The sequence below is a fragment of the Myxocyprinus asiaticus genome, chromosome 27, assembly GCF_019703515.2.
Source record: "Myxocyprinus asiaticus isolate MX2 ecotype Aquarium Trade chromosome 27, UBuf_Myxa_2, whole genome shotgun sequence".
Lineage (NCBI taxonomy): Eukaryota > Metazoa > Chordata > Actinopteri > Cypriniformes > Catostomidae > Myxocyprinus > Myxocyprinus asiaticus.
Window position 1 is genome coordinate 25,513,682 of NC_059370.1, and position 25,759 is coordinate 25,539,440.

At 41.3% G+C, this 25,759-nt stretch overlaps 1 protein-coding gene across 7 annotated transcripts in view; it reads right to left on the reverse strand.

Moving 5' to 3' along the window:
* LOC127418054 (glutamate receptor 2-like) overlaps window positions 1-12,177 on the reverse strand; it is a 52,479-nt gene extending 40,302 nt beyond the window's left edge. For all 7 annotated transcript variants that reach the window (XR_007893359.1, XM_051658394.1, XM_051658391.1 and 4 more), the window contains exons 1-2: window positions 11,933-12,177; window positions 11,574-11,714 (exon numbers count right to left, since the gene is read on the reverse strand). Coding sequence is in view for 6 of the 7 variants with exons in the window: in XM_051658394.1 (XP_051514354.1) it covers window positions 11,574-11,714; window positions 11,933-12,017 (226 nt within the window). In the remaining variant the exon portion in view is untranslated. The remainder of the gene's footprint in view (window positions 1-11,573; window positions 11,715-11,932) is intronic.
* Between the last annotated feature and the right edge of the window lie 13,582 nt (window positions 12,178-25,759).

The window sequence follows — 25,759 nt, forward strand, 5'->3', positions numbered from 1 at the left end:
GTAAGAATTCAGTGCTGAAGTGGTCTCATATGCATCAACCCGAGCGGCGTGACCGCCACCGAGGATGCCATATGCCCCAGGAGCCTCTGAAAGTGTTTCAGTGGAACCGCTGTCCTCCACCTGAATGACTACAGGTAGTTCAGCACCGAACTGCGCCCTTGCACAGAAGGGTCGCGATTTCTACACGTAGGGTGGCGGCGTTCTCACCCTTCACTGAGAACTTCCATTTCTATCTTAGGGCCTGTTTACACTTGGCCACTTCATGCATTTTCACTTACACAGTGTGCACACAAACAGAAACACTCACGTAGTCACGCACTGTTCAAAGTCAGTTGTAATCAAATAATAAATCATATCTTTTACATTTTCTGCACAGCATTAGCATAATCACGATAGTGAACTCATTGTTATATGCATATAGGGTGGGAACTGAAGATCAGATTTATATCCATTTGACGGAGACACATTGATGTGGCCAAGTGTAAATGGAATGTGCTTATTCAATTGGATAGCAATCCGATCAGTAAAAACACATGAAGTGACCAAGTGTAAATAGGCCTTTAAATGCTCGAGCACTGGTCATATGTCAGTGTGTCCTCTTTAAGATGTTCCAAACCCTAGATAAAGCTCTGTTTGGCCAAGTACTGGCTCACTGGGCCTGGCCATAGCACTGATATTAAATGTGTCCTTGTGTAATAAAAGCTAGGTAACCTTCAGAGAGAGGGAGAGAGAGCATAAGACGATATAGAAAAACGCCTGTAGTGGTATATTTAGCTGTCCTCTTTAGCTGGCCTTATTTTCTTGTGTCTGACACATTCTGTTCTACTTGGCTTCCAGTTCCCTGGACCTGTGATCAAGTCCCCTGCTTTCAAATAGTTTTCCTTGATGGAATTGTAAAGCTGGCTAAGCAACTTAATTGGTGATATGTACATTATAGTACACACTATAGTAAACGCACCATCTCCACATAATTTTCCAGCCTCCAGGTTCTGTGTCACTTATCTATGACCATTTATTAAAAAATGACAACATTATAAGTACTGTAGACAATAACTAAATAAAGGCAGAGGCTATTTACACAAAGTAAATAGGGGTAGAGACTACTGGAACCTCAATGTAAATACTAATATACACTATTTGCATTTTGTCTAATAAGATATACTATTACAAAATATTGTATAATATAATAACATATTATTTGTGCAATATTTGGTGTGTTAGGGGGAGGGGTGTGTGGCCAACTGATGCAATTAGTAATGCCACTTTATATCACAAAGCACAAATCACTTGTGCAAACAATCATTTACAGTAGTTTATATGTGTATTTTACACACATAAACTGTGTATGTACATATACTGAATGCAAGTGTCACAAAAGAGCACCATACTCTTCCTAAAACATCATCTCTGTTTGTGTTTGTTTACTCATCTTCACATTCATTTGTGTATATTGACTGAGAGTGCACAGTGAGACTAATTAAACATGGATTTGTTAGCATGATAGTTTGTGCTGTTCCTCCTCCTCTGTTATGTTCTGCATGGCAACATATTTAGCCCTTATCATTGGTTGCCAACCCACTTTATAGAGTTTGTACTGTTAGCAAATAGCATTGTAATATCCCTTCATACGGTTGGATTAATAAGCACTGGCATTCACAATCACTTTTCACAGTATGTTTTGCTATGGATGTGACAGCTGAAATAGCTTTTTTGGTTATGTTTAATAGGCTCTGGCAGTTATGGTCTGGTGCTGTGTGTGTTTAAATCTGTACGTGTCTATGTGAGTAAAAGCGAGTTTATCTGAGCAGACATAACTGAGCGGACACACTCCTGCCATTCTGTTAAGAGGAGCATTGTGGGATGGATGAGGTTCTCGCAGTCTCTTCCTGCAGCTGCTCCACTGAAACACAGAGAGCCTCAGTCTCCTGCAATCTTCTTGTTTACAGAGGACCGGATAGAAACATGCAAAAAAGATAGGGGAACTTCAGCCAAAGGCCTGACATATGAGGCCTAACTTACAAACCCTGATTTTAACACATGGGCCAAAAGTTGCACAAAACACACCACTACATTCGTAGGTTGGTTCCAGAGAAAAGCGGCTGTGTGAAAACATTGCTATGTTTGTTTAAGAATCCTGACCTGCCTGACAGAGCAACATTGGCTTAACCAATAGACTGAGTTGGGGGTGGACTTTGTGTTTGTTGGCCAGTGGTAGATTGGGGGAGTGTTTGGCTAATTTTGTGCAACTCACACAGAAATTACACACTTCATTTCTAAAAGAGGATCTACTAACAGACTAATCTTACTTTTAATTCGGTGACTGTTCTGCTGCTGAAACCGGTCTGTGCTGATTGAAATTAAAATCACTGCCTCTAGTGGCTGAAGCTGGAAGTGCTATTGTATGTGTGAACTGCAGTTTCTAGCTTAAATGTCCAAAAAGTGGTGCCAAAAGTGAGTTATATTTGTAAGTTGTAAATAATGTAATACAGTCGATAGGAATGCATATTTTATTTACCATACACCCTAATCCAAACCCCAACCCTAAACCTAACTGTCAGTGGTAACCATACAGCACATTCAAGATACTGACTTCATCAGTTTGTGTGTTCCCAAGGAAACAAACCCATGGTCTTGGCATTGCTAGCAACATGATCACATGGGAAAACGACATGCTGCTTTTAAATGTTCATGTATACTGAAATTGACCCCATTCCGCCAAATTAGAGACCAGCGCCATACCCATCAGACATTTTTGCATACAATACAAGAGTAATCACCTTCGACTGTGGCACTACTGATAGCCTGTCAATCAATCTCAGAGACACAGGTTTGGGTCCTGTGAAAATCAGCTAGTAACTGCATTCACATAAACAATGGTGAGCATGATACGGAGGTTGCGTTTCACTTCAAAGAGTAAATTTTTACTCCACTGATGGTTAGGTTTAGGGTTGGGGTTTGGGTTATGCGGCAGGATCAATAAAATGTGCATTCCTGTAGACTGCATAACATCATATACGATTAAAAATAAAACTTGCTTTTGGCACCACCCTGTGGACATTTAATCTGGAAACTGGTCAACAACACTTCCAGCTTCGCCAACTGGGGGCAGTGGTTCGAATTTTGGTAAGCACAGACCAATCTCAGAACTTTCAACCTCCTGCCACCGAATTCACATTGTGATCAGTCTGTTGATAGCACCATACCATATGTGCTACAGGAACAATATGAAAACATGAAATCAAAATGCTCAAAAGTTTAGGTGTCAAATGGCTGGTGTACTTTCAATGTGCCAAGTGTCTAAATTGCAGCTGGTGTTTTTATTTCTCTGACATGAGGACACAATCAATGCATTCAGACAGAAATAAAAGCATGAATGCATAGCGTGTGTGTATGACAAAAACAGACAATGTGAAAATTGTGTAAATGGTTGGATGAAGAGAGTGCAGTCAGCACACTAGTTTGTCACAGCACCTAATAAGGTTCTGTAAGTGGCTCGGAGTCGGAGTCCAGTATAATAAACACATGAGACTTGATGTTTGCTCATTATTGACGTGCTGCTGCCATAGCAACAGCCAGACCCTCAATAGTCTGAGCGGAAAAGCAGAGTGTCTTAGGAACTGTGAACAAACTTGCAGAATGATTAAAGAAATAGACTTTGTATAAGAGATACACAAATATAGAAGCTGAATCAGGTGTAGCGTAGCTTATAATATAAAAGTATGTCAAATTACCATGCTTTTATAAACAATTATCTGTGGAATGTTTCATAATAGTGCTTCTTCAGTTAAATCCCTCATTTGTATAGTTGATTGTCTGTTAGATTGTTTTAATGACTTTGTATTGACATCAAGCTTAGAGGCGGCTTTTAGAATTAATCTCACAGCCTGAACAGACTGATAAAGTGAAAAGCAAGGTGGAGGGGGGTTATTGCAACGTAGTGTGAATGATTTTCACAGCAGATTTTCAAACAATTGCAGACACTGCTCTGAATGGACTTCTGAAAATCCAACTTCAAATGTGCATACTGTACAGACTAACTGAGAGAAAAAACTATGATTATTCATGCTTAATTTCAGTCATGACCACTTTACTTTATATGGATTATAGCAGAGCGACTGCGATAGATGCAATGTTTTACGAGGACTTTTTTTTTTTTTTTTTTTGGGTTACAAACTGGTAATTACAAGGGTATTATGCTATAAGGTTTATGAGAACATTTCTAGTGTCCCCATAATTCAAATCACTTAAAAAACATACTAAACGATGTTTTTTTGAAAATGTAAAAATGCAGAAAGTTTTCTGTGAGGGTTAGGTTTAGGGGTAGGGTTAGGGTTAGGGGATAGAATCTATAGTTCATACAGTATAAAAATCATTATGTCTATGGAGAGTCCTCATAAGGATAGCCTCACCAACGTGTGTGTGTGTGTGTGTGTGTGTGTACAGGTTTTGCTGTACTTGTGAGGACCAAGTATTGAGAATCAACCTGTTCTGTGAGGACATTTCTGGTTGTGAGGACCTTTTGGGTGGTCCTCACAAGGGAAATGGCATATTAAATTATGTTTTTTTGAAAATGTAAAAATGCAAAAATGTTTCTGTGATTGTTAGGTTTAGGGTTAGGGGATAGAATCTATAGTTTGTACAGTATAAAAATCATTATGTCTATGGAGGGTCCTCACAAGTATAGCAAAACCAACATGAGTGTGTGTGTGTGTGTGTGTGGGCAGGTTTAAGTGGTTTACAAGGACTTTTTTGAGGTTACAATCTGGTAATTACAAGGGTATTATGCTATAAATGTGGTTTATGAGGACATTTCTAGTGTCCCCATAATTGAAATTGCTTAAAAAATTTACTAAATGATGTTTTTTGAAAATTAGGGTTAGGGGACAAAATCTATAGTTCTTACAGTATAAAAATCATTATGTCTATGGAGAGTCCTCATAATTATAGCTGCACCAACATGTGTGTGTGTGTGTGTGTGTGTGTGTGTGTGTGTGTGTGTGTGTGTGTGTGTGTGTGTGTGTGTGTGTGTCGATGTTGATTTCCCACACTGGCAGGACAAATCATATTCCGCCCACATGATACTCACACACACACACACACACACACACACACACACACACACACACATACATGTGCCCATTCTGAAGGAGTTCTGTGTAGAGTGTGCAAGCTTAGGAACAGATATATAAACCACAGGGTATTAGAAGAGTCTTCCTCCCTATAAGGTGCACGCTCATCACTATGGAATCTATGGAACAGTCTGGAGCACCGGCTCCGAGGAATGCTAATGCAAGACTGCCTGTTGGAAGTCCCTTAGTTCCCTATAAGTAAGACCTGATGTCCATAAAAGTGCACAATGCAAGACAATTTTGGGATTATTATGCACTGACAGTAGTACTGGTCTGGCGAGGAAGTCTGGCTGAGAAATGAGTGCAGGAGATTTCAAGCTTAATGACAAACTTCCTTTCAATTATTTGTTGCTGTTTTTTATATGTTCACTAGACTTGTGGATGTGTTTTGTTTCCTGCAAACTCTGCTCAGGTTGCTTTTTTTTTTCTTTTTTTTTCTAGAATTGGCTCCAATTGGACAAATATCAACAAAATTTTAATCTATAGTTTCATGTTTATTCTTTAGTGGCATTATGTATAGATCTTAGTATCCAGACATGCAATGTAGTCAAGCACACTTTCAGCATGTCAAAGAGATTCATACAAATATACATATATGATTCATGTGAAAAGATACTGCGCTTTTGTCGGGCACAATTTATTTTTAGTGAATTCACCCCTTATTCTTCTATCTCATACAAACAGTTATTTGAAGACCTCATGAAATAAGGTCTAATGATGGACCACATTCTTAAAATCTAATACATAAACATCAATTAATTGCCAACAAAAGCCTACATCAGCCAAATAACAAAGGACAATGCATCAACGTGAATTCTGCAGTTAATCCAGGATGGACTTCAAAGACATTATCATTAATTTTACAGTTCATACAAAATCTTTGCTTAAACACTGGCCCTTAACACTTACTTAGTTTACTAATTTTAAACCATGACTTACACCACACAAAAAAACAACAACAACTAATGATTGCGTTATATTCATGTTGTTTAGCCAGAAGGGAATTGGCCCCCACAGTAAGCCTGGTTTCTCCCAAGGTTATTTTTCTCCATTAACCAACATCCTATGGAGTTTTGTGTTCCTTGCCACAGTCGCCTTCAGCTTGCTCACTGGGTTTCTCAATGCAATTATTATTTACTTAATTATATATTTTTATACACAATTTACAATCATATTTTAATCAAAATACACAATGATGACTCTAAGAATTTATAGATATTAGAGTTTCATTTTCTGTTAAAGCATGATTTTCTGTAAAGCTGCTTTGAAACGACGTGCGTTGTGAAAAGTGCTATACAAATAAAAATTAATTAACTTGACTCATCTTGCATTTACATATTTTGTCCAATAAAATTGTCACTCTCCCTAATAGCGACTATTTCTGACTAGCAATAGCAAGCAGCAAATCATGCATGTATATATATATATATATATATATATATATATATATATATATATATATATATATATATATATATACACAGTATATATGTATGTGTGTGTGTGTGTGTGTGTGTGTGTGTGTGGGCGGGTTTGGGTGGTTTACAAGAACACATTTTTTTAGGTTACAAACTGGTAATTACAAAGGTATTATGATATAAATGTGGTTTATGAGGACATTTTTAGTGTCCCCATAATTCAAATCGCTTAAAAAACATACTAAACAATGTTTTTTTGAAAACAAACAAAGTTTTTTAGGGGTAGTGTTAGGGTTAGGGGATAGAATCTATTGTTCGTACAGTTTAAAAATAGTTATGTCTATGGAGAGTCCTTGTAAGGATAGCCGCACCAACATGTGTGTGTGTGTGTGTGCGTGCGTGCGTGCGTGCGTGCGTGCATGTGTGTGTGTGGGAAATATGTCATAATAGGAAAGAAAACTGCGCTCATCAAGAAATTTCATGTGGTCTTTAAATGGGATGGGTATATAAAAACACAACAAAAACAACATCGTCCTAGTCCAAACAGCATGGTCCCTGAGCATAGACTAGAAAAGAGGCCATACTGAGATGTTAACAAGTGCTGACTCTGACTCCGTTGTCATGTTGCGATGATATGCTGGACTTAAGAAGAAAATGAAAAAGCTGCACTGTAATATAGCTTAGGAATGGTCAGCCTTAAAAGCTCTTATTAGATGGCACACAATTACTGCGTCTCTCTCTATGACAAGGCTTGGGAAAGTGGAAATCGAACTGTCAGATAATTTATGCAGGCCATTTCTGCTCAGTAGCTGCAGCCAGGGAAAAGGGGCTTTTAATAGATGGGGGTCATCCCTGTGCAGGGTGGGGGATGAAAGTATAATGCCGCTGTTGAGCACTACACTTCACTGAAGATGCCTTCACTAACCCAGCCAATTTCATTTGCCATAGTGAATTTTCTTTATCTTTCTTTTTCTTTCTTTCTTTCTTTCTTTCCTTCAGTTTTGCACATTTCAAATCAGCATGTATTGATACAGTATGTGCTATGCAGTCACTTCATATTACTCTTTTACTCTCACTACTCAGTTTCTATGGCTCTTTTTCTCTTCTGTGCTGTTTCTCAGCAGTGTGGCACTAATGCCTTTCCCAGACTACTGTGTGACAGCCAGATCAGAGTAAGCACCCCCGAGAACCCTGCTGTGTCAGGTAAGAAAAAACAGCAGGTTGTTTTAATTGAAAAGGTATTGAATTAGCCAGTAAGCAGGTGATAGTCAAATGGTTATGTGTATTTTTTGACAAGCAACAAGGATGGAAGCACAGCCATTGATCATGATCACGATCACATAATTTATTTCCCATGGTTAACAGGCTCATTCACTAAATGTCAGATTGAGGGATGGCGGAAGGTTATCAGCTTAGATACGATCCTTACTGCTTCTGATATATTTGGATCATCTAAACACAAGATTATTATTTACATGTTCTATATATTTTTTAATGATAGCATTTTGTAAAGCGGCAATGTATTGAAGCGAGATCCTACAATGGAAGTGCTAGCAAAAGCAGGGGCAAAACCTCACTACACATCAATCAATGCTCCAGTCCAAAATGAAATTTTGTCAGCTTATATGCAAATAAATGGTCTGAGAATCTATTCATTAAACAGAATGATTCATTGCATATACATAATTGATTTTGTATTGATTTGTCTGGTTAAATATTTTGATATAAAACTGCCCAATCTGTATCTATTATTTATTAGGATAAATGTGTGTGTGACCAGAATGTTACACACATTTACTTATGTGTATGGTAAAAAGACATGGAAATAAACAGTCAAACTGTTTAGAAGACCCCATTATTATTTCATGATTAATCTCTATGAAATGCAAAAGAGCTGCAAAAACTCTTTAAACTAATTTGTCTACCACTAATGATTGTTATATTTTGTGTAACGCTTTAAAGAAAGGTCTGCAAAAAAAAAAAAAAAAAAGAAATGTGTTCTAGATATGTATTCCAGATAGACGGAAGGTCTTAGGAAAGCTGACCAGCACATCTGCATTCTTTTTTCAAACATATGCATATACACGAATGAGCAAAAACCTTATGACCACCTGCCTAATATGCTGTTGATCCTCCACGTGCCGCCAAAACAGCGCTGACCCGCTGAGGAATGGACTCTACAAGACCACTGAAGGTGTCCTGTGGTACCTGGCACCAAGACATTAGCAGCAGATCCTTCAAGTCCTGTAAGTTGCGAGGTGGAGCCACCGTGGATCGGACTTATTGGTCCAGCACATCCCACAGATTCTCAATCGGAATTTGGAGGCTAGGGCAACACCTTGAACTCTTCATCATGTTCCTCAAACTATTCCCGAACAATGTGTGCAGTGTGGCAGGGTGCATAATTCTGCTGAAAGAGGCCACTGCAATCAGGGAATACCATTGCCATGAAGGGGTGTACCTGGTCTGCAATGATGTTTAGGTAGGTGGCACATGTCAAATTGATGTCCACATGAATGGCCGGACCCAGGGTTTCCAAGCAGAACATTGCCCAGAGCATCACACTCCCTCCACACTCATCTTGTCATCTTCCCACAGTACATTCTGGTGCTATCACTTCCCCAGGTAAACGGTGCACACGTACACAGCCGTCCACGTGATGTAAAAGAAAAGGGGACACATCGGACCAGGGAACCTTCTTCCACTGCTCCAAGGTCCAGTACCAACGCTCGCGTGCCCATTGCAGGTGCTTTCAACAGTGGACAGGGGTCATCATGGGCACTCTGACCGGTCTGTGGCTACATAGCCCCATACACAGCAGGGTGTGATGCCCTGTGTGTAGTGTCACATTCCATCATTAAAATTTTCTGTGACTTGTGCCACAGTAGACCTTCTGTTGGTTCAGATCAAATGGGATAACCTTTGTTGCCCTTGCATATCATTGAGTCTTGGGCGCCTAACACACTGCTTGTGGTTTGTTCCTCCTCAGAACACTGTTGGTAGGTACTTACCACTGCTGACCGGGAGCACCCCAAAATCCTTGCCGTTTCAGAGATGCTCTGACCTAGTCGTCTGGCCATAACTATTTGTCTCTTGTCAAAGTCACTCAGGTCTTTACTCCTGCCCATTTCTCCTGCATCTAACATGTTGACTACGAGAACTAATTGTTCACTTACCATCTAATCTAAACAGACCTTGACATGTAGCCTTGTTAGGAGATGATCAACTTTATTCACTTCACCTGTGAGTGATCATGATGTTTTGGCTCATCAGTGTAAGCAGCTATATGCTGTCTTGACATAGATAGTATTAATTTGTTGAGTGTGAAAGAGATAAGGAGTAAATCAGAATTTTGCATTATGACTAACCCTTACCCTCCTCTAATCACATAAATTTTTAAAGCACAATCACAAAATCTTGTTTTTGTGGTTGTTATGTGGCTTACAATAGATAAACTGACAAAAAAATGTATAGAGATTAACACGTAAGAAGTATCATTATAAAACCCATATAACACTGAGCCCAAGTCACAATATAGAGAAGTTATCATACTACAGTAACAAGATCATTCTTTACAAACCGAATGCCAAGACAAAAAACACAGAGCAAATGTCAGGTTAAGAGTAGATGTTAGGTTAAGAGTAGATGTTTTGAAGTACAACAAGACCTCTGAAATATTACATTTATCAGAGAGCAAAACCCTTAGTCTGATCTTTGTTGCATTGTTGAGCATAACATCAGCTCTGCTCATTGGCTGATCTTCAAAATCCAATTGCCATATACCGTGATGGGTCCAGACTTTATATGACTGATGGACACATTCTCCCTAGCTGCTTTAAAAGGACACACTAGACTGAATGTGAAAGATGGAATCGATAAAGTGTATTGCCTGTAAATGCATAGTGCCATCTAGGGGCTTTTATGTATGAGAAATAAAAGGAACCAACCTGAAAGACCTATAGTTACATAAAACACTTATCTTGGGGAATAATTTTTTTTAACAGAAAATCTAGAATTATGTGGGAACAGATTGTAAATTGCATAGCAAAGACTGACCAAATTTTAAAACAATATTTATATCTAGATTCTGAGAGACAAACCCCATTGGACACATTCCTCTCAAAGAGGCTCCATGTAAGAAGGCTAATATACATATATTGCAATTAAAATTATACATCATAAGCACTACATTATTAAAGAAACATTCTAAAAAAAAAAAAAAAAATTTTTTTTTTAAATGTATAATGGATAACAAATCTATGATCATTATCCTTTAGAATGCTCTCAATAGGCTGAAGTTCTGCATTTAATTAAGCAACAATTTAGTTTTGTTTTGTTTTTTTGTTTAGTTTTTTTTTGATAAAAAGAATAGAAGGGAGGTCAAAATATTGCTTAGCAACAGCTCGCTGAATACTAAATGAAATCCTAGAATATAAGTGATCCTCTTTATGAAGGCTTAATTTATTCATGATCATCTCATAGAGTGTGTTGATTAGATCTAATGCTGTGATGGTCAAGGAAAGTAAGAGAGTTTTTCAAGCATTTTTCCCTCACTCTTTAGATTTAGTTTCTTGATCAACAGTCTAACCACAATAAAAGAAGCAAACAAGTTGTATGATATTATTTAGTGCCCCGATGCTAAAAGACTATGTCAATTGTCCTGTCAAAACCAATAAAGTGCCATTGCTTCACATGATGGAATATTAATTGACCTCAAGAAATATTTTCTAAATGTCTTTGGAATTACCTATAAAGTCTCAAAAATGTGTTAAGAGGGTCATTTTTTTTAATTAATAGATGCTCTTGTAAGTCTATCCATTCTTTTCTGTGAAATTAAGCAGCTTCTGATGATGAGAGCTCTTTGTCATCTCTGTTACCGTGGAAACCAACTTTACATCCTTCTATTTAAACCAGTTCCAACCAATAACCACACTTAAGCTTTAGCAGTAAAGCAGAATTCATTTAAATTGGCAAAACTGTGCTTTTCAAAACATATAACAAATTCCAACAAGAAGAGTGAACTTACAGCAGTTAGTTACAGCGAAACTGTTCGCTACTTCCAGATTGTCGATGTGAGGCGTCAGTCTAAATTCAGCCGTTCCGAACTGAACCATCCCTATCCGAAAAGCACTGTACTCCTGATCAGCTCCCCTCGGAAACAAACCCCCTGCACGACACACACAACAAAATCTATTAATCAAATTAGTTTCAAAATAAATTTCTTTACTTTTCTATATTATTTGTTACAAACATCGCAACTGAACTGAATCGATCAAAGCTCCGAAAATGATTCGAGTATTCACAAATGTAGTTTTCTAGACAGTTAATAAAAAATGATTAACATTAATTAACGTTAAGTAAAAATGACACCCATATTAAACATACCAATTTGAACACTCGGAGACCCTCCAATCGTCAACCCACATACTAGGGAAATGAGACAAATCGCTAAATTCTTCAACTGTTGCATCTCCACGACAACGTGTCTTCATCCACTGTATAAAGGAACTATTTCTCGTTTACACAGTGTTCTCTCAAATCCGTAACATATTGAAGGCGTTCCAAGAGAATGAGTGCGGCTGCTTTCTGCAGGTGGTTCCTCTATCACGGACTCTCTGCTTCAGTCCCGTTTCTGGAGGAATGATCTCTCTCTCTCTCTCTCTCTCTCTCTCTCTCTCTCTCTCTCTCTCTCTCTCTCTCTCTCTCTCTCTCTCTCTCTCTCTCTCTCTCTCGTCGCGCAGCCCTCCTATGAGTTCATACCTTCACTATCGTACAGGAACACGCACACACTCTCGCACATCCTCGGTAGCTGGCGACGAATGATAAGGAGACACGTAGAAACATAAATTTCCCCACCCCCCCATATTTATACAATGATAAATGGAAACATGTAAATTCTTTTCATGCATACCTTTCTCGGCTTTACTGCAATATATGACAATACTGGACTTGAGGAATGTTTAGCACCCCTCTACTTGCATAGCCTTCAGCACCATGGACAGGTCCCCTTACCTCCACAAACCAAATGACAAAGTGATTACTTGATTAGATTAAGCTAGAAATACTGCCATGCTCTGTATAATTCCTTATTTTACTAGTTTTCCATGTCTGACACAAATGCGATTAAAATTTAATGAACATTTTGCCTTTCACAGCTTTGCACCACCACATGGATATGCATAACCTGCTATGAGACCATTCATCTGTCACACTATTTGTGCTCATATATATGTATATCTGTTCCAACCACAATCCCTATGTAGATCAGTTTATACTATATATCTATAGTATGGAGTGACATATGCACATCACAAGGCATGTTTTGGCATCTCTGATCTCTTCGATTCCAATTTCAATAAAAAACTAATACATAAATAAATAAATAAATTTAATCAAATGCTTCACCACCAAACATTACATTCCCTGTCCTCCCCTTAGCGCAGACCACATGTAACACCTTAATCATCATCTGTTATAGCTCTCCAACTTCCATGTCCCAGTTTCATTCCCCTCTGCCCATTCTCCATACTGCATGAGTTGCTATAATGAGTTCCATTGCAAATTTAACAAATTGTGATTTTTCAAATCATTCAGAGTCAAGTAACAGAAAGTTCATTTTTTATTTAATCACCTTTTTGCCTTCACAAGTTCATTTTAAGTACTCCTGCGGTGTGACAAATGAATTTTAAGTACTCCATGTAGTCTTTCAACTAATATTAGCTTATAAAAACATTCTTGCACTCTTCAATGTCTTGCATTCTTTTATTTTTACTATCTCTATCTCTCTGTAATGTTCATGGCTGATAACTCATCTTCACATTAATGCGTTGTTCCTCCATTACTTTTTCATACTCCTGAATAAGCCTCCATGAATCTGCACATATATGCAGAGGAAAGGTCATGCAGTGGCCAAGGATATTTTGCACAGCATGGACCTGAGTGTGACACACTGAGAGAAGTTCACATGATAAAGCATGATATAGCCTAAAGCAAATATTTACAATCCACCGAAAATCACTCTAGTGTGTCAAACTCTAAAACTTTATATTGCTGTACATTATATTGTATTGTATTTGTGGAGGCGAGGCATGGTTGAATGCCCATTTGGGGAGAGAGGAAGCGATAAGGAGGTTCACCTGAGATGAATTTGCTGGTGTTTGCAGTGAGAGATGAAAAGAGGATCTTTATTTGTATATGCTGAGAAGTCAACCCTTTTGTTGTGTGTAAGCTGAAAAGTGTTTTCTGTTATTGATAATTAAAATCTGACTTGCGTGGATCATGGAAAATAGCTCCCGCTTCCTCCTTTATTTGCCCAACAACAAACCTTTTTTACACTGGTGCCGAAACCCGGGAAGGAGGAAGCATACACTGCTATGGAGTCATCATCGCCACTGGAGGAAGTCTTCCGTTCCCTCGCCAGCATCCACCAGGCCCAACACCAGGCCTTCATGGATCTACGGGTGGAACAACAACAGTGTTTTGAGATGCTCCATCGAGGCCAAGAGGAGGACCGACGGGCATTGTGGAGCTTGAAACCCCAGGAGGGGGCAACCGCTGCAACCCCGGCAGCAGCGAGCCCCCATGTAATGCTTGCTAAGATGGGGCCACAAGATGATCTGGAGGTATTTCTGGAGCTCTTTGAACATACAGCCAAAGCTCTGAAATGGCCACTGGCACAATGGGTAGTCCATCTCCTACCACTGCTGACCGGGGAGGCCAAGCTTGCGGCTCAACAACTTCCAGTTGCCAACCTCCTGGAATACCCCCTGTTGAAGAAAGCTATCCTGGAGTGGGTTGGCTGCAGTCCAGAAGAACACTGCCAGCGGTTCCGATCCCTGACGCTGAGTGAAGTTGGCCGCCCATTTGCTTTTCCTCAACAGCTCCATGACACCTGCTGGCGGTGGGTGCTGGCTGAGAAAGAAAGCATCATCAGTGATGTCATCAATCTCGTGGTGCTGGAGCAGTTCATCTCCAGACTGCCAAAGGGGACTGTGGAGTGGGTCCTGTCCCATTCCCCAGGAAACAGGGGAACATTCTCCCGAAACCAGTTCCCCGGCCTCGGGGGTTCCCTGACATGCTAATAACCCCTGTCTCTCTCTCTCCCGGCTCTTCCAACTGTTCTCCTCAGGTGGGGGAAGCCACTGCCACTGGTGTGGGCGTGAGGTTTGGGCCGGTCTGTTGGAGTTGCGGGGAACCAGGACATGTCCAAGGCCAGTGCCCAGTGACGGAAGTGGAGGCATTGATCCGGGTCCCCGACACTCCACAGGCCGCCCCCGACTGAGCAGGGATGTACCAAGTACCCGTGAGTATTAGGAGGGTACATACCAATCCTTGGTGGATTCAGGTTCCCTATCTGTCACTCACTCAATTTTGTGTCGATGTAGTGACACTTGGGGTCACTCTTGGGAGCCCGAGACACCTCTGGTCTTTGATAAAAGGCCAATGAAAATTGGCAAGTGGTATTTGCATACCAAACCCCCGGACATACGGGTATAAAAGGAGCTGGTATGCAACCACTCATTCAGATTTTCTCTTCTGGAGCCAAACTTTCGATGTTTACTGAGCTGACTGTTCATTCACCTCTGCTGAATCTGACGGCGCATTTCAGCGGCTTCTCCCTCCTCTGCACTGGTGCACTGCAGAGAACACCCCTGGGTGCTTAGGCAGAAAAAAAGAGAGTATATTTTTCTAAAAGAGTATATTTCTCTAAAAGAGCAGCACACACGGAACGTCTTTTCAATGACGCATCTTTTTAAAGATGCCTTTCTGTTTGTGTGTTATTCCTGGTTGCGGTCGTTACCTCTCAACTTCTGATGGTCATGATCGCTGTCTTTCGTGTCTGGGCGCGACCCACGCGGAGACCGCGTTCGTGGATGGATCATGTACTCACTGCGTGAACATGACCATGGCAACGTTGCGGTCACCCCAGTGGCTCCTTTCTACCTACGGGTATGAGGCCAGCGTGGCTAGCACTGAGGGCGATTTGGGGACCCCAATGGGACCACCTCTGCCGGGTATCCCCCCACAGACCTTCCATTCCCTAGCATGCTCGTCTGCCCCAATCGGGCTTCCGGACTAGACCGCCAGCTCGTCTCACGGCGAGTTCAACCTCATGTTCGGAGCCCACAAAGCTGATGAGCTCTCGAGCGCAGCATCAGACAGCTGGGCTCCCCCCCTTGGGTACGGTTGCCCAGTCACAGGCTGATGTGGAAATGACGGACATGCTTTTCCCGCTCAAAGCAGCCACGCCCCGCTCCAGTCCCTTTCTTCCCGGAAGTGCATGAGGAGCTGACAAGATTGTGGGAGGCACCTTTTACTGCCCGGTCCCGATCTTTCAGCTCCCCCGCCCTCACTACCCTCGATGGCAGGGTGGCCAGGGGCTATTCGGCGATTCCCCCAGTGGATACGGCACTCGCGGTGCACCTATGCCCGCAGAGCGCCGGCACCTGGAGCGGATGTCCAAAGCTCCCGTCCAAGGCCTGTAGGTTTACGTTGTCCCTGACGGCCAAAGCATACAGTGCCACTGGACAAGCCGTCTCCGCCCTGCACGCCATGGCTATCCTGCAAGTCCACCAAGCCAAGGCACTAAAGGAACTGCACGAGGGTAGTTCCACCCCAGATTTGATGCAGGAGCTGCGCTCGGCAACCGACCTCACTCTCCGGGCGATGAAGGTCACGGTGCAGTCTCTCGGGCGGGCGATGTCCATCTTAGTGGTCCAGGAGCACCACCTTTGGCTCAACCTAGTCGAGATGGGTGAGGCCGACAAGGCACGGTTCCTTGCTGCCCCCATTTCCCAGGTTGGCCTATTCGGCGACACCGTCGAGGACTTTTCCCAGCAGTTTCTCAATGGTGAAACAGCAGACGGAGGCTATCCGGCACATCTTTCCCCGGCGCGGCTCAAGATCCCGCACCCCGCCTGCTCATCGCCAAGGGCATCCCCCTGCGGTGACTGCACCGGCTCCGCCGCAAACCGCCCCTTCAGCCTGGCCCCGGTGTGGAGCCCACCACAAGAAGCAGATGCCACCCGTCTCACGGCCGGCCACTAAGAACCCACGGAAGGCTTCGAAGCGCCCCTGAGACGGGCGACCCAGGGACGACAAAACCCACCTTGGAGCTTGTGAGCAGACCACTCCATTGCTTTTTCATTTAAATTCGCCACATGCCCAAGTGCCTGCGGTACCCAACAGTTCAGCAAAAGAGCGGTTTCCTACATCAACACAACGTCGAGTGAGTGACAGATAGGGAACGTCCTGGTTACTTGCGTAACCTCCATTCCCTGATGGAGGGTACGAGACGTTGTGTCCCTCCTGCCACAATGCTGAACTACCCAATGAAATGGTTGGGACTTTGTCTCGGCTCCTCAGCATAAAACCTTAATGAGTGGTTGCATATCAGCTCCTTTTATACCCGTATATGCAAGTAACCAGGATGTTCTAACCAAAACCTCCGTTTATCAATGCTTGGTTCAAAATGGGGCACTGGATGCAGATAATCGGGTGAGGGTGAGGTTTGTGGACGGGGATATTTAAGATTATCCTGTAGTGACCGTCACCTTTCTATTTCAGGGTCAGTTCCCGCCTCACCCATCCACTAATTTTGTGTACCAATTGTCCGGCTTTTTCAGCGTTGTTAAAGGGGTTGTGTGTGTGTCCTGTAATACAGTGAGATGGTGTGGGGTGTGCAATGCGCTGACTGGGGAGGCGGAGCCGGGGCCGTCTACGTCAGCTCCACATCAGGATGATGTATGGGAGGAGGAAGCCTCGGCTTCCCCAGTGCTTAGGGAAATTCCCACTGGGGATCAGTGGGAGCAGACACATGGACCTCGTCGGCCAGTAGAACGGTCAGAACACGGGCACCACTTTTTGCTAGTTCTGGTGGAATACGCAACGCAATACTCGTAAGCAGTGCCGTTGCGCAACATCTCAGCATGTAGTGTTGTGGAGGCACTCTCCTGAGTAGGGATTCTGAAAGAAGTCCTCACTGATCAGGGCACTACTTTCATGTCACGTACACTACGCGAACTGTACGCATAATTGGGCATTAAATAAATTTGGACAAGCGTGTACCATCCACAAACAGACAGCTTGGTCGAATGATTTAATAAGACCTTAAAAAATATGATTCGTAAGTTCATGCACAAAGATGCTTGGAATTGGGTTAAGTGGCTCGAACCCCTGTTATTTGCAATGTGAGAGTTCCTGCATGCCTCCATGGGGTTTTCCCTGTTTGAATTGTTATATGGGCGTAAGCCCCGTGGTGTGTTAGATGACATAAAGGAAAATTGGGAGGAGGAAACTTCACAGAGCAAAAATGAAATTCAATACGTTCTTGACCTGAGAGCAAAACTCCACAAACTGGGGCGACTATCGCAGGAGAATTTGCTACAGGCGCAAGAACATCAGTCCCGGCTGTATAACAGGCTATGGGAATTTTCACCGGGAGATAGAGTACTTGTATTACTGCCCACATCGAGCTCGAAATTACTTGCAAAGTGACAAGGGCCCTTTGAGGTCACACGGCGAGTTGGGGAAGTCAACTATGAGGTAGTGCCTACGGATTTACGGCACCTAAACCTACTAAAACCATGGAGGGAGGTGGTCCCCGTATCCTTGGCGACAGTAGTTCTGGAGAGGGAGGAGCTCAGTCCAGAGGTGAGTGTAAAAGCCAATCAGTTCACCGTGGTCCCTTGTGGAGACCACCTCTCACCGTCACAACGTACAGAGGTTGCCAAATTGCAAAACATTTCTCTGACCTGTTCTCGCATCTCCCCAGCTGTACTAATCTCATAGAACACCACATCGAGACAACCCCAGGGGTAGTGGTACGTAGTCGGCCCTACCAGTTACCCGAACACAAAAAACAGGTAGTATGGGAAGAATTAAAGGCCATGCTCGATATGGAGGTAATAGAAGAATCCCACAGTGATTGGGCCAGCCCGGTGGTTCTGGTGCCTAAGAGTGATGGCTCAGTCCGGTTCTGTGTGGATTATAGTAAAGGCAATGTGGTGTTGAAATTTGATGCGTATCCTAGAGTTAGAGTACTTGAGTTTGGACTCAGACTCGAGTCCGAGTCACGAGTCCAGTTTTAATGGACTCGGATGCACGAGTCCATGGCATTTGTGATGCAACGAAAAACAAACAAACAATGTCCTCTTTTTCAGACCTGAAAAAAGCGTCTGGCCGGGATTTTAAAATTGCCTCTAAATGTACGGGATTTGTCTTTGTCTTCATATTGATGTGCTCTCTACAGTTAGTACTATCATACATTCTGTGTATTTGATACTGCGCATCAGTTTTCATACATATATGTCCTTATGTGTGACTATTCTGGCTGAGAGCAGCAGTGCGCACTCTTTCAAAGTTCTTTTTTAACTCTCACGCCCACGCGCCTGTGCTGTATATGTGTACGGGAAAGAGATTGCCATTCGCCAGACATGCTCTGCCGCTCTCATCCAGAAATAACAATAACGTAAGTACACTTTAAAAAGTACATTCCCCAGCTCTGCAAATTATTAAATAGAACACGTTTTATCAGACTCACGCTTCCTGCGCAGTCACTTCAAACTGAAAAGTGTTGACTATATCGAGATAAAATCAAATTTACTGCATATCAGGGACATTTAAACTAATATGACGGATGAAATAGACCATGATGGAAATTGTACAACTCAGGGTACGTTTACACGGCAATGATGTACTAAAAACGGAAACGTTTTTCCTTTGCGTTTTTGAAAAGTTTCACGTACAGACGACAACGTTGTCAAAACGATCCCCGTTCACACGGATCCGTGAAAATGACTAAAAAAGCTGTATTATGCATGCCAGGCCAGTAGTTGCCAATGTTAATTTGTAAAGCAACACTATGCGCTTGCGCACATAAGCATTCTTCCACAGAGTGGTGAATACAAACAATGAAGATTGTGAAAGCATCAAGCAATTTTGTCTGGACGGACGATGAGGCTGCTTTATTACTACAATTACTTTGCTGGAGAAGCGTCAATAAACTCGAGCAGCACAAACACAGTCCTGTAGTCCGCCATTGTAGTTTTGAATGTCTCGCGCGTTGTTTTGAAGTACTCACGTGCATGCCTATAGACTGAACTCTCAAGATTATTCAATAAACTCTGCTCATTTTTACCATCACTTTGTCTCCTGCCTTCTTCTGTATTCCCCCTGCTGACTCTTGGGCTGGTAGAAGAGTATGTTAACATAAGCTGTTGATGTTGACTGGTTTTGGATATCAGACAGAACTCTGATATATGGATATCTTCTGATGGAGAGAGAGGTCTTGTGTACACTGGATCTAACATGCATTTTCACTGCCTCATGTTTTCATATTCTAAGCATATCACTGAATACAGTACATGGCATCACATCTCTGTCTATAGGCTATATACATAAGCGGTGGGTGAATGAATTGCAGGGTAAAGGTACATCAAATAAAATTAAGTAAATAAATAAATAAATAACATTTAAAATACAAATACATTTTTCCCATCCGAATCCATACATTAATTTCAAGATTTTCAAATTGCAGGTTCTGCCTACTGTACAATGTTCACACTCCATACAAAACGCTCCAGATGAATAAATTGTTGATTATTGTTATTTGCACAGACAACAGTATTCATATTGATAATTATATCAATTATCAAAATTATGTCAATCCATCATTCTTTATATAACACGTAATACGTGTGCGCATGACTTTGAAACCACTTTGAAATTTGTTCAGTGGGATACTAATCTTTTTTTTTTCATTTATATTGACAAATTGTTTTTCTTAGTTGTGAATGTTAAAATAAGCTTCACATATTGATGTTGAGGTTACGGTTACAATTGTAATTCAGATTCGTGAACAGATTCATTCGGACTCGGCCTTTACTTGGACTCGGCCTGTTATGGACTCGGTTTTGAGTCCGACTCGGCCCCTTTTGGACTTGGACTCGACTCAGACTCGATTGTTTAAAGACTCGGACTTGACTCGGAATTGACTGAGGTGGAACCCAACACTAGCGTATCCAGTGCCTCGTATTGACGAACTGCTTAATCGGTTGGACACGGCTCGCTTTTATTCGACACTGGATTTAACAAAGGGTTATTGACAGATCCCCTTAATGCCAATGTCTCATGAGAAAATGGCCTTCTCCACACCGTTTGGGTTACACCAATTTGTGACCCTTCCGTTCGGTTTGTTTGGGTCCCTGGCTACATTTCAGTGTCTTATGGACAGTGTCCTCGGACCGCATGCTGCGTATGCTGCTGCTTATTTGGATGATATCATTATTTACAGTAATGATCGGCACATGCAGCATCTGGGGGCTGTTCTGTGGTCGCTGCGATAAGCAGGGCTCACAGAAAACCCAAAGAAGTGCACAATTGGGCGGGTGGAGGTACGGTATCCAGGGTTCCACTTGGGGCATGGGCAGGTGCGACCCCAAATTCAGGAAGGGGTGGCAGGAAGACCGGACACTTCCACCAGCCTGAATCGGGTGGTGGGGGTATGTGGAGGCAAGGGTGTGTTTGAATGCCCATCTGGGGAGAGAGGAAGCGGTAAGGAGGTTCACCTGAAATGAATTTGCTGGTAATTACTGTTTCTGTGTTTGCAGTGAGAGACACAGAAAAACGGCCTGGTCCACAGAGAGAGTGAGAGGGGCACACGAGAGACTGCATGTCTGTTACCTGAATGTTTTGTGTATGCTGAAATGTGGATCTTTATTTGTATAAGCTGAGAAGCCACCCGTTTTGTTGTGTGTAAGCTGAAAAGCGTTTTCTGTCATTGATCATTAAAATCTGACTCTTGTGGATCGTGGAAGCTGGCTCATGCTTCCTCCTTTATTTGCCCAACAACAAACCTTTGTTACAGTATTGTATTGTATTGTATTGTAAGTTATTAATAATTTAACTTTTGTAAAGATCAACAGAGTTGACATACATATAATAAAAAATATGAAATATAAATGTGTTGTACAGTTGAGTATATGTACCTCCCCCCCCCCCCCCCATAAATCTGCACTGTAGACTGTAGCTGGCCTAATCCATGGTGACAGGACAGTGGGGCAGTAATCAGCAATGTCACCCTTGCTTCATACAGCTAGGGAGCAGGGAGAAAGAGAAAGACAAAGAGAGAAAAAATAGGGAACCAAAAGAGTCCTCCACACATCATTCCATCCCATTCCTGCCCTATCCAGTTCTGTCATGCCTCTATGTGAAAGATAGCAGCCCTAAATCACCAAAACCGGAATTTATGTACACACCATATTATGCACACACATTCCATATTAAAACACTCTGTCCAGTTTAACAGTCTGTCTGTGTTTGTAAGCAACCTTATCATTAGTTTAGATTAGACTCAACTTTATCATCAAAATTAGCCCTTCACACCCAACTCACGCAATGACACTGGAAAATAGCAGTGAGAACACTGTTTCACCGTCTATTTTCACCATGCCAACTCTTATGACATAGAATGCAATGTCTTTGGCTGAATATTCTCCATTTATCTTATAATGACACTGCCAATGTTATGATCAGCTAAAGATTTGTCACTAAGTATCATAATATGATAAAGGGCAGTGTCTGTTGTGTGGAAATTGCATGGAAGAGGAAGCTGTCACCCCACCCCCACGTCTCGCCACAGTGGGTGTTCAGGTTGCATTAGGCAGCAGTCTGTGTGATATAGGTTACAGAGTGAACTGACCAGTGGGGTGGGTGGACAGATGAACAGGAGGGATCAGACTAACTGCTTGAAACAGTGTGTGAGACAGCAATCATGGAGGAAAAGCGTGTGGGTGAGGAAACATGCAGAGTGGTGTCAAGCTCAAACACACAAGTGGCTTTTTCAAGACTCTGCAAGCTGCTAAAAATATGTTTAAAACCTTTAAGACTATTGAAGTTGAGACTCATTTTTTGAAGTTGTTTTACTGTTTTAGACATCAGCTGAGCTGAGTCACTCTCCTACCTTGAATTTCCCCTCTGGGATCAATAAAGCATATCTAATATATAATATTGAATTTTCAGAGTAGAAACATATCACTAGCGCTTCTTAACTTAAATCATCAAACTAACTTCTATATATTCAAAGGCTTAACACACCTCCACGTTGGCCTGTCTAGTTACACAAAGGCAGCAGCACTACCACAGTAATTATTCAAATGGCTATGGAGGTGGATTTCACTGCAGAATGCTTTGAGGAAAGAAATACACAAAGCAATCGGCCAGATAACTGAGACTTCATGAGTGTGGCTTGGGAACAGTAGACATTTCAGTAATTTTGCAGAAAGTTGTTCATCAAATATAAATGTATGAATCTCCTAATTTTCATATAAGTGGATAATACTTCTACAGTTATATTGTGACAAGGTATTTGTCATGATTTAAATTTAAAGAGACAGTTGACCTACAATTAACATCTGTCATCTTTTACTCATCCTAGTGTTGTTTCAAACCCATTTGACCTTCATTCTACCATGGAGCTGAAAAACTGAAAAATTCTGTTAGGCAGAATGTACCCCTCAGTCACCATTCACTTTCATAGTATAGACCAGAAAATGCAACGACAGTGAAAGTTGACTGAGGCTAACATTCAGCCTAATATCTCTTTTTGTGTTCCAAGCAACAAAGACAATTAAATGATGGTTAAATGATGACAGAATTTTCATTTTTCTGAACTATCCATTTAAGTTTCTGTTCTTTAGTGAGTGAGTTAATAAGAAGAACCCCCTAGAGGGCTCTAAAGTGCATCTTAACATATATATTTTTTAAGTCTGAGGCTTTGATCAACTTTAAGGAGTAGGCCAAGTCAAAATAAAGTACTAAAAGTACATAATGGCCAAGTTAAGAACATATCCAGAAGAAAGTTTTTAGACGTTTTCTTATGATGTTTTATAAGGAATGTTGTAAATGAGAAGATTTCCTCCACAAGTCTGATTCTAACATGACTGCTTAAAAGGTTGCTAAAGCAGACCTGGTTCGAGACAACCCTGTGAGACTGGGAAATATATCAGCAAAATCATGTAGTGGCAATCTCAGTGTCTGTTGCCATAGCAACTAACTAATCATTCAGCACATGCTCTGCAACACTGTGTATACCACAAAGATAAAAAATAAAAAAAAGGTAAATGGAAAATAAAAAAAAGGTGGTCAGACTTTGCACCTTAAGACATTTTTCTTTGACCCTTTTTTTAAATAAAGAACTCCAGGTTCCTCTTAGGTTTATTGACATGGCCTGTTTGTTGTGTGAATGTGGCAGGGAGGGGTAGGGAATTCTCCATTTAGCATGCTTCATTACGTTCCAGAGAGATTTCATATTCTGACAAGTGGAAAAGACTATCTTTTCCAGTCAATCTGCAGACATATTTCACATTATTATGAATATTGGGCTTGGACTCCAGGACAGCTGTGCCGTGTGTCTTATGTCTCAAGCTACATGCCGGGTGAGTAACACATGTAACAATTAACAGCCATTGCAAATGGAAAGATACTGACAGCTTTCACCTATCAGTTACAGTCTGGATGATACAGTATTACACTGTATATCATAATATATAAATTTTTTTTTTTTTTTTTTTAATAATGACATAATATACAGTTGAAGTCAGAAGTTTACATACACTTAGGTTGAAGTCATTAAAACTCTTTTTTTTTTTTTTTTTTTTAACCACTCCACAGTTTTCATACTGGACATCTACTTTGTGTATGTATTTTTCCAACAACTGTTTACAGACAGATTGTTTCACTTTTAATTCACTATATCACAATTCCAGTGGGTCAGAAGTTTGCATTAAGTTAACTGTGACTTTAAGCAGCTTGGAAAATTCCAGAAAATGATGTCAAGCCTTTAGGCAATTAGCCAATTAGCTCCTGATAGTCTATTTGGAGGTGTACCTGTGGATGTATTTTAAAGCCTACCTTAAAACTTAGTGCATCTTTGCTTGACATCATGTAAAAAAAATAAACAAAATAAAATAAAAACAAATCAGCCAAGACCTCAGAAAATAAATTGTGGAGGTACCACGTTCATCTGTACAAACAATAGTAAGCAAGTATAAACACCATGGGACCACGCAGCTATCATACCACTCAGAAAGGAGACACATTCTGTCTCCTAGAGATGAACGTAGTTTGGTGCAAAAAGTGCAAATCAATCCCAGAACAACAGCAAAGGACCTTGTGAAGATGCTGGAGGAAATAGGTAGACAATTATCTATATCCACAGTAAAATGAGTCCTATATTGACATAACCTGAAATGCTGCTCAGCAAGGAAGAAGCCACTGCTCCAAAACCACCATAAAAAAGCCAGACTACTGTTTGCAAGTGCACATTGGGACAAAGATCTTACTTTTTGGAGAAATGTCCTCTTGTCTAATGAAACAAAAATTGAACTGTTTGGCCATAATGACCATCGTTATGTTTGGAGGAAAAAGATTGAGGCTTGCAAGCCGAAGAACACCATCCCAACCGTGAAGCATGGGGGTGGTTGCATCATGTTGTGGGGGTGCTTTGCTGCAGGAGGGACTGGTGCACATCACAAAATAGATGGCATCATGAGGAAGGAAAATTATGTGGAAATATTGAAGCAAAATCTCAAGACATCAGTCATGAAGTTAATGCTCGGTCGCAAATTGGTCTTCCAAATGGAAAATGACCCCAAGCATACCTCCAAAGCTGTGGCAAAATGGCTTACGGACAACAAAGTCAAAGTATTGGCGTGGTCTTCACAAAGCCCTGACCTCAATCCGATGGAAAATTTGTGGGCAGAACTGAAAAAGCATGTGCGAGCAAGGAGGCCTACAAACCTGACTGTTTTCAAGCAGGTTTCCGGGATGGTCAGGATGCTTAAACAAACAGAGCTATGTTTTGGTAGCACCACAGTCACAATGTTTACACTTTTCAGACAAATCAACCTGCAAATGACTTACTTTTATTTGTCTCTGACTACTAGGTAGTTAATACTAAGTCATAGGAGAAAGTATTTTAACATTGCAAAAATTATACACTTCACCTTTAAGAATCTAAAGGCATGATCTAACAAAACAACCCTGGAACATTTAAGGCTGATAGGTATGTTTGGTGGCTTACAACCACTAGGTAATAAGTTCTTAAATATCAAACAAATCATCAAAAACGGTTATCAATCAACTATTGAGGATACAATGAGTTCAAGGGACTTGAAGGATGGAGGAGAAAAGTGATCTGAAGGCACTAGGACA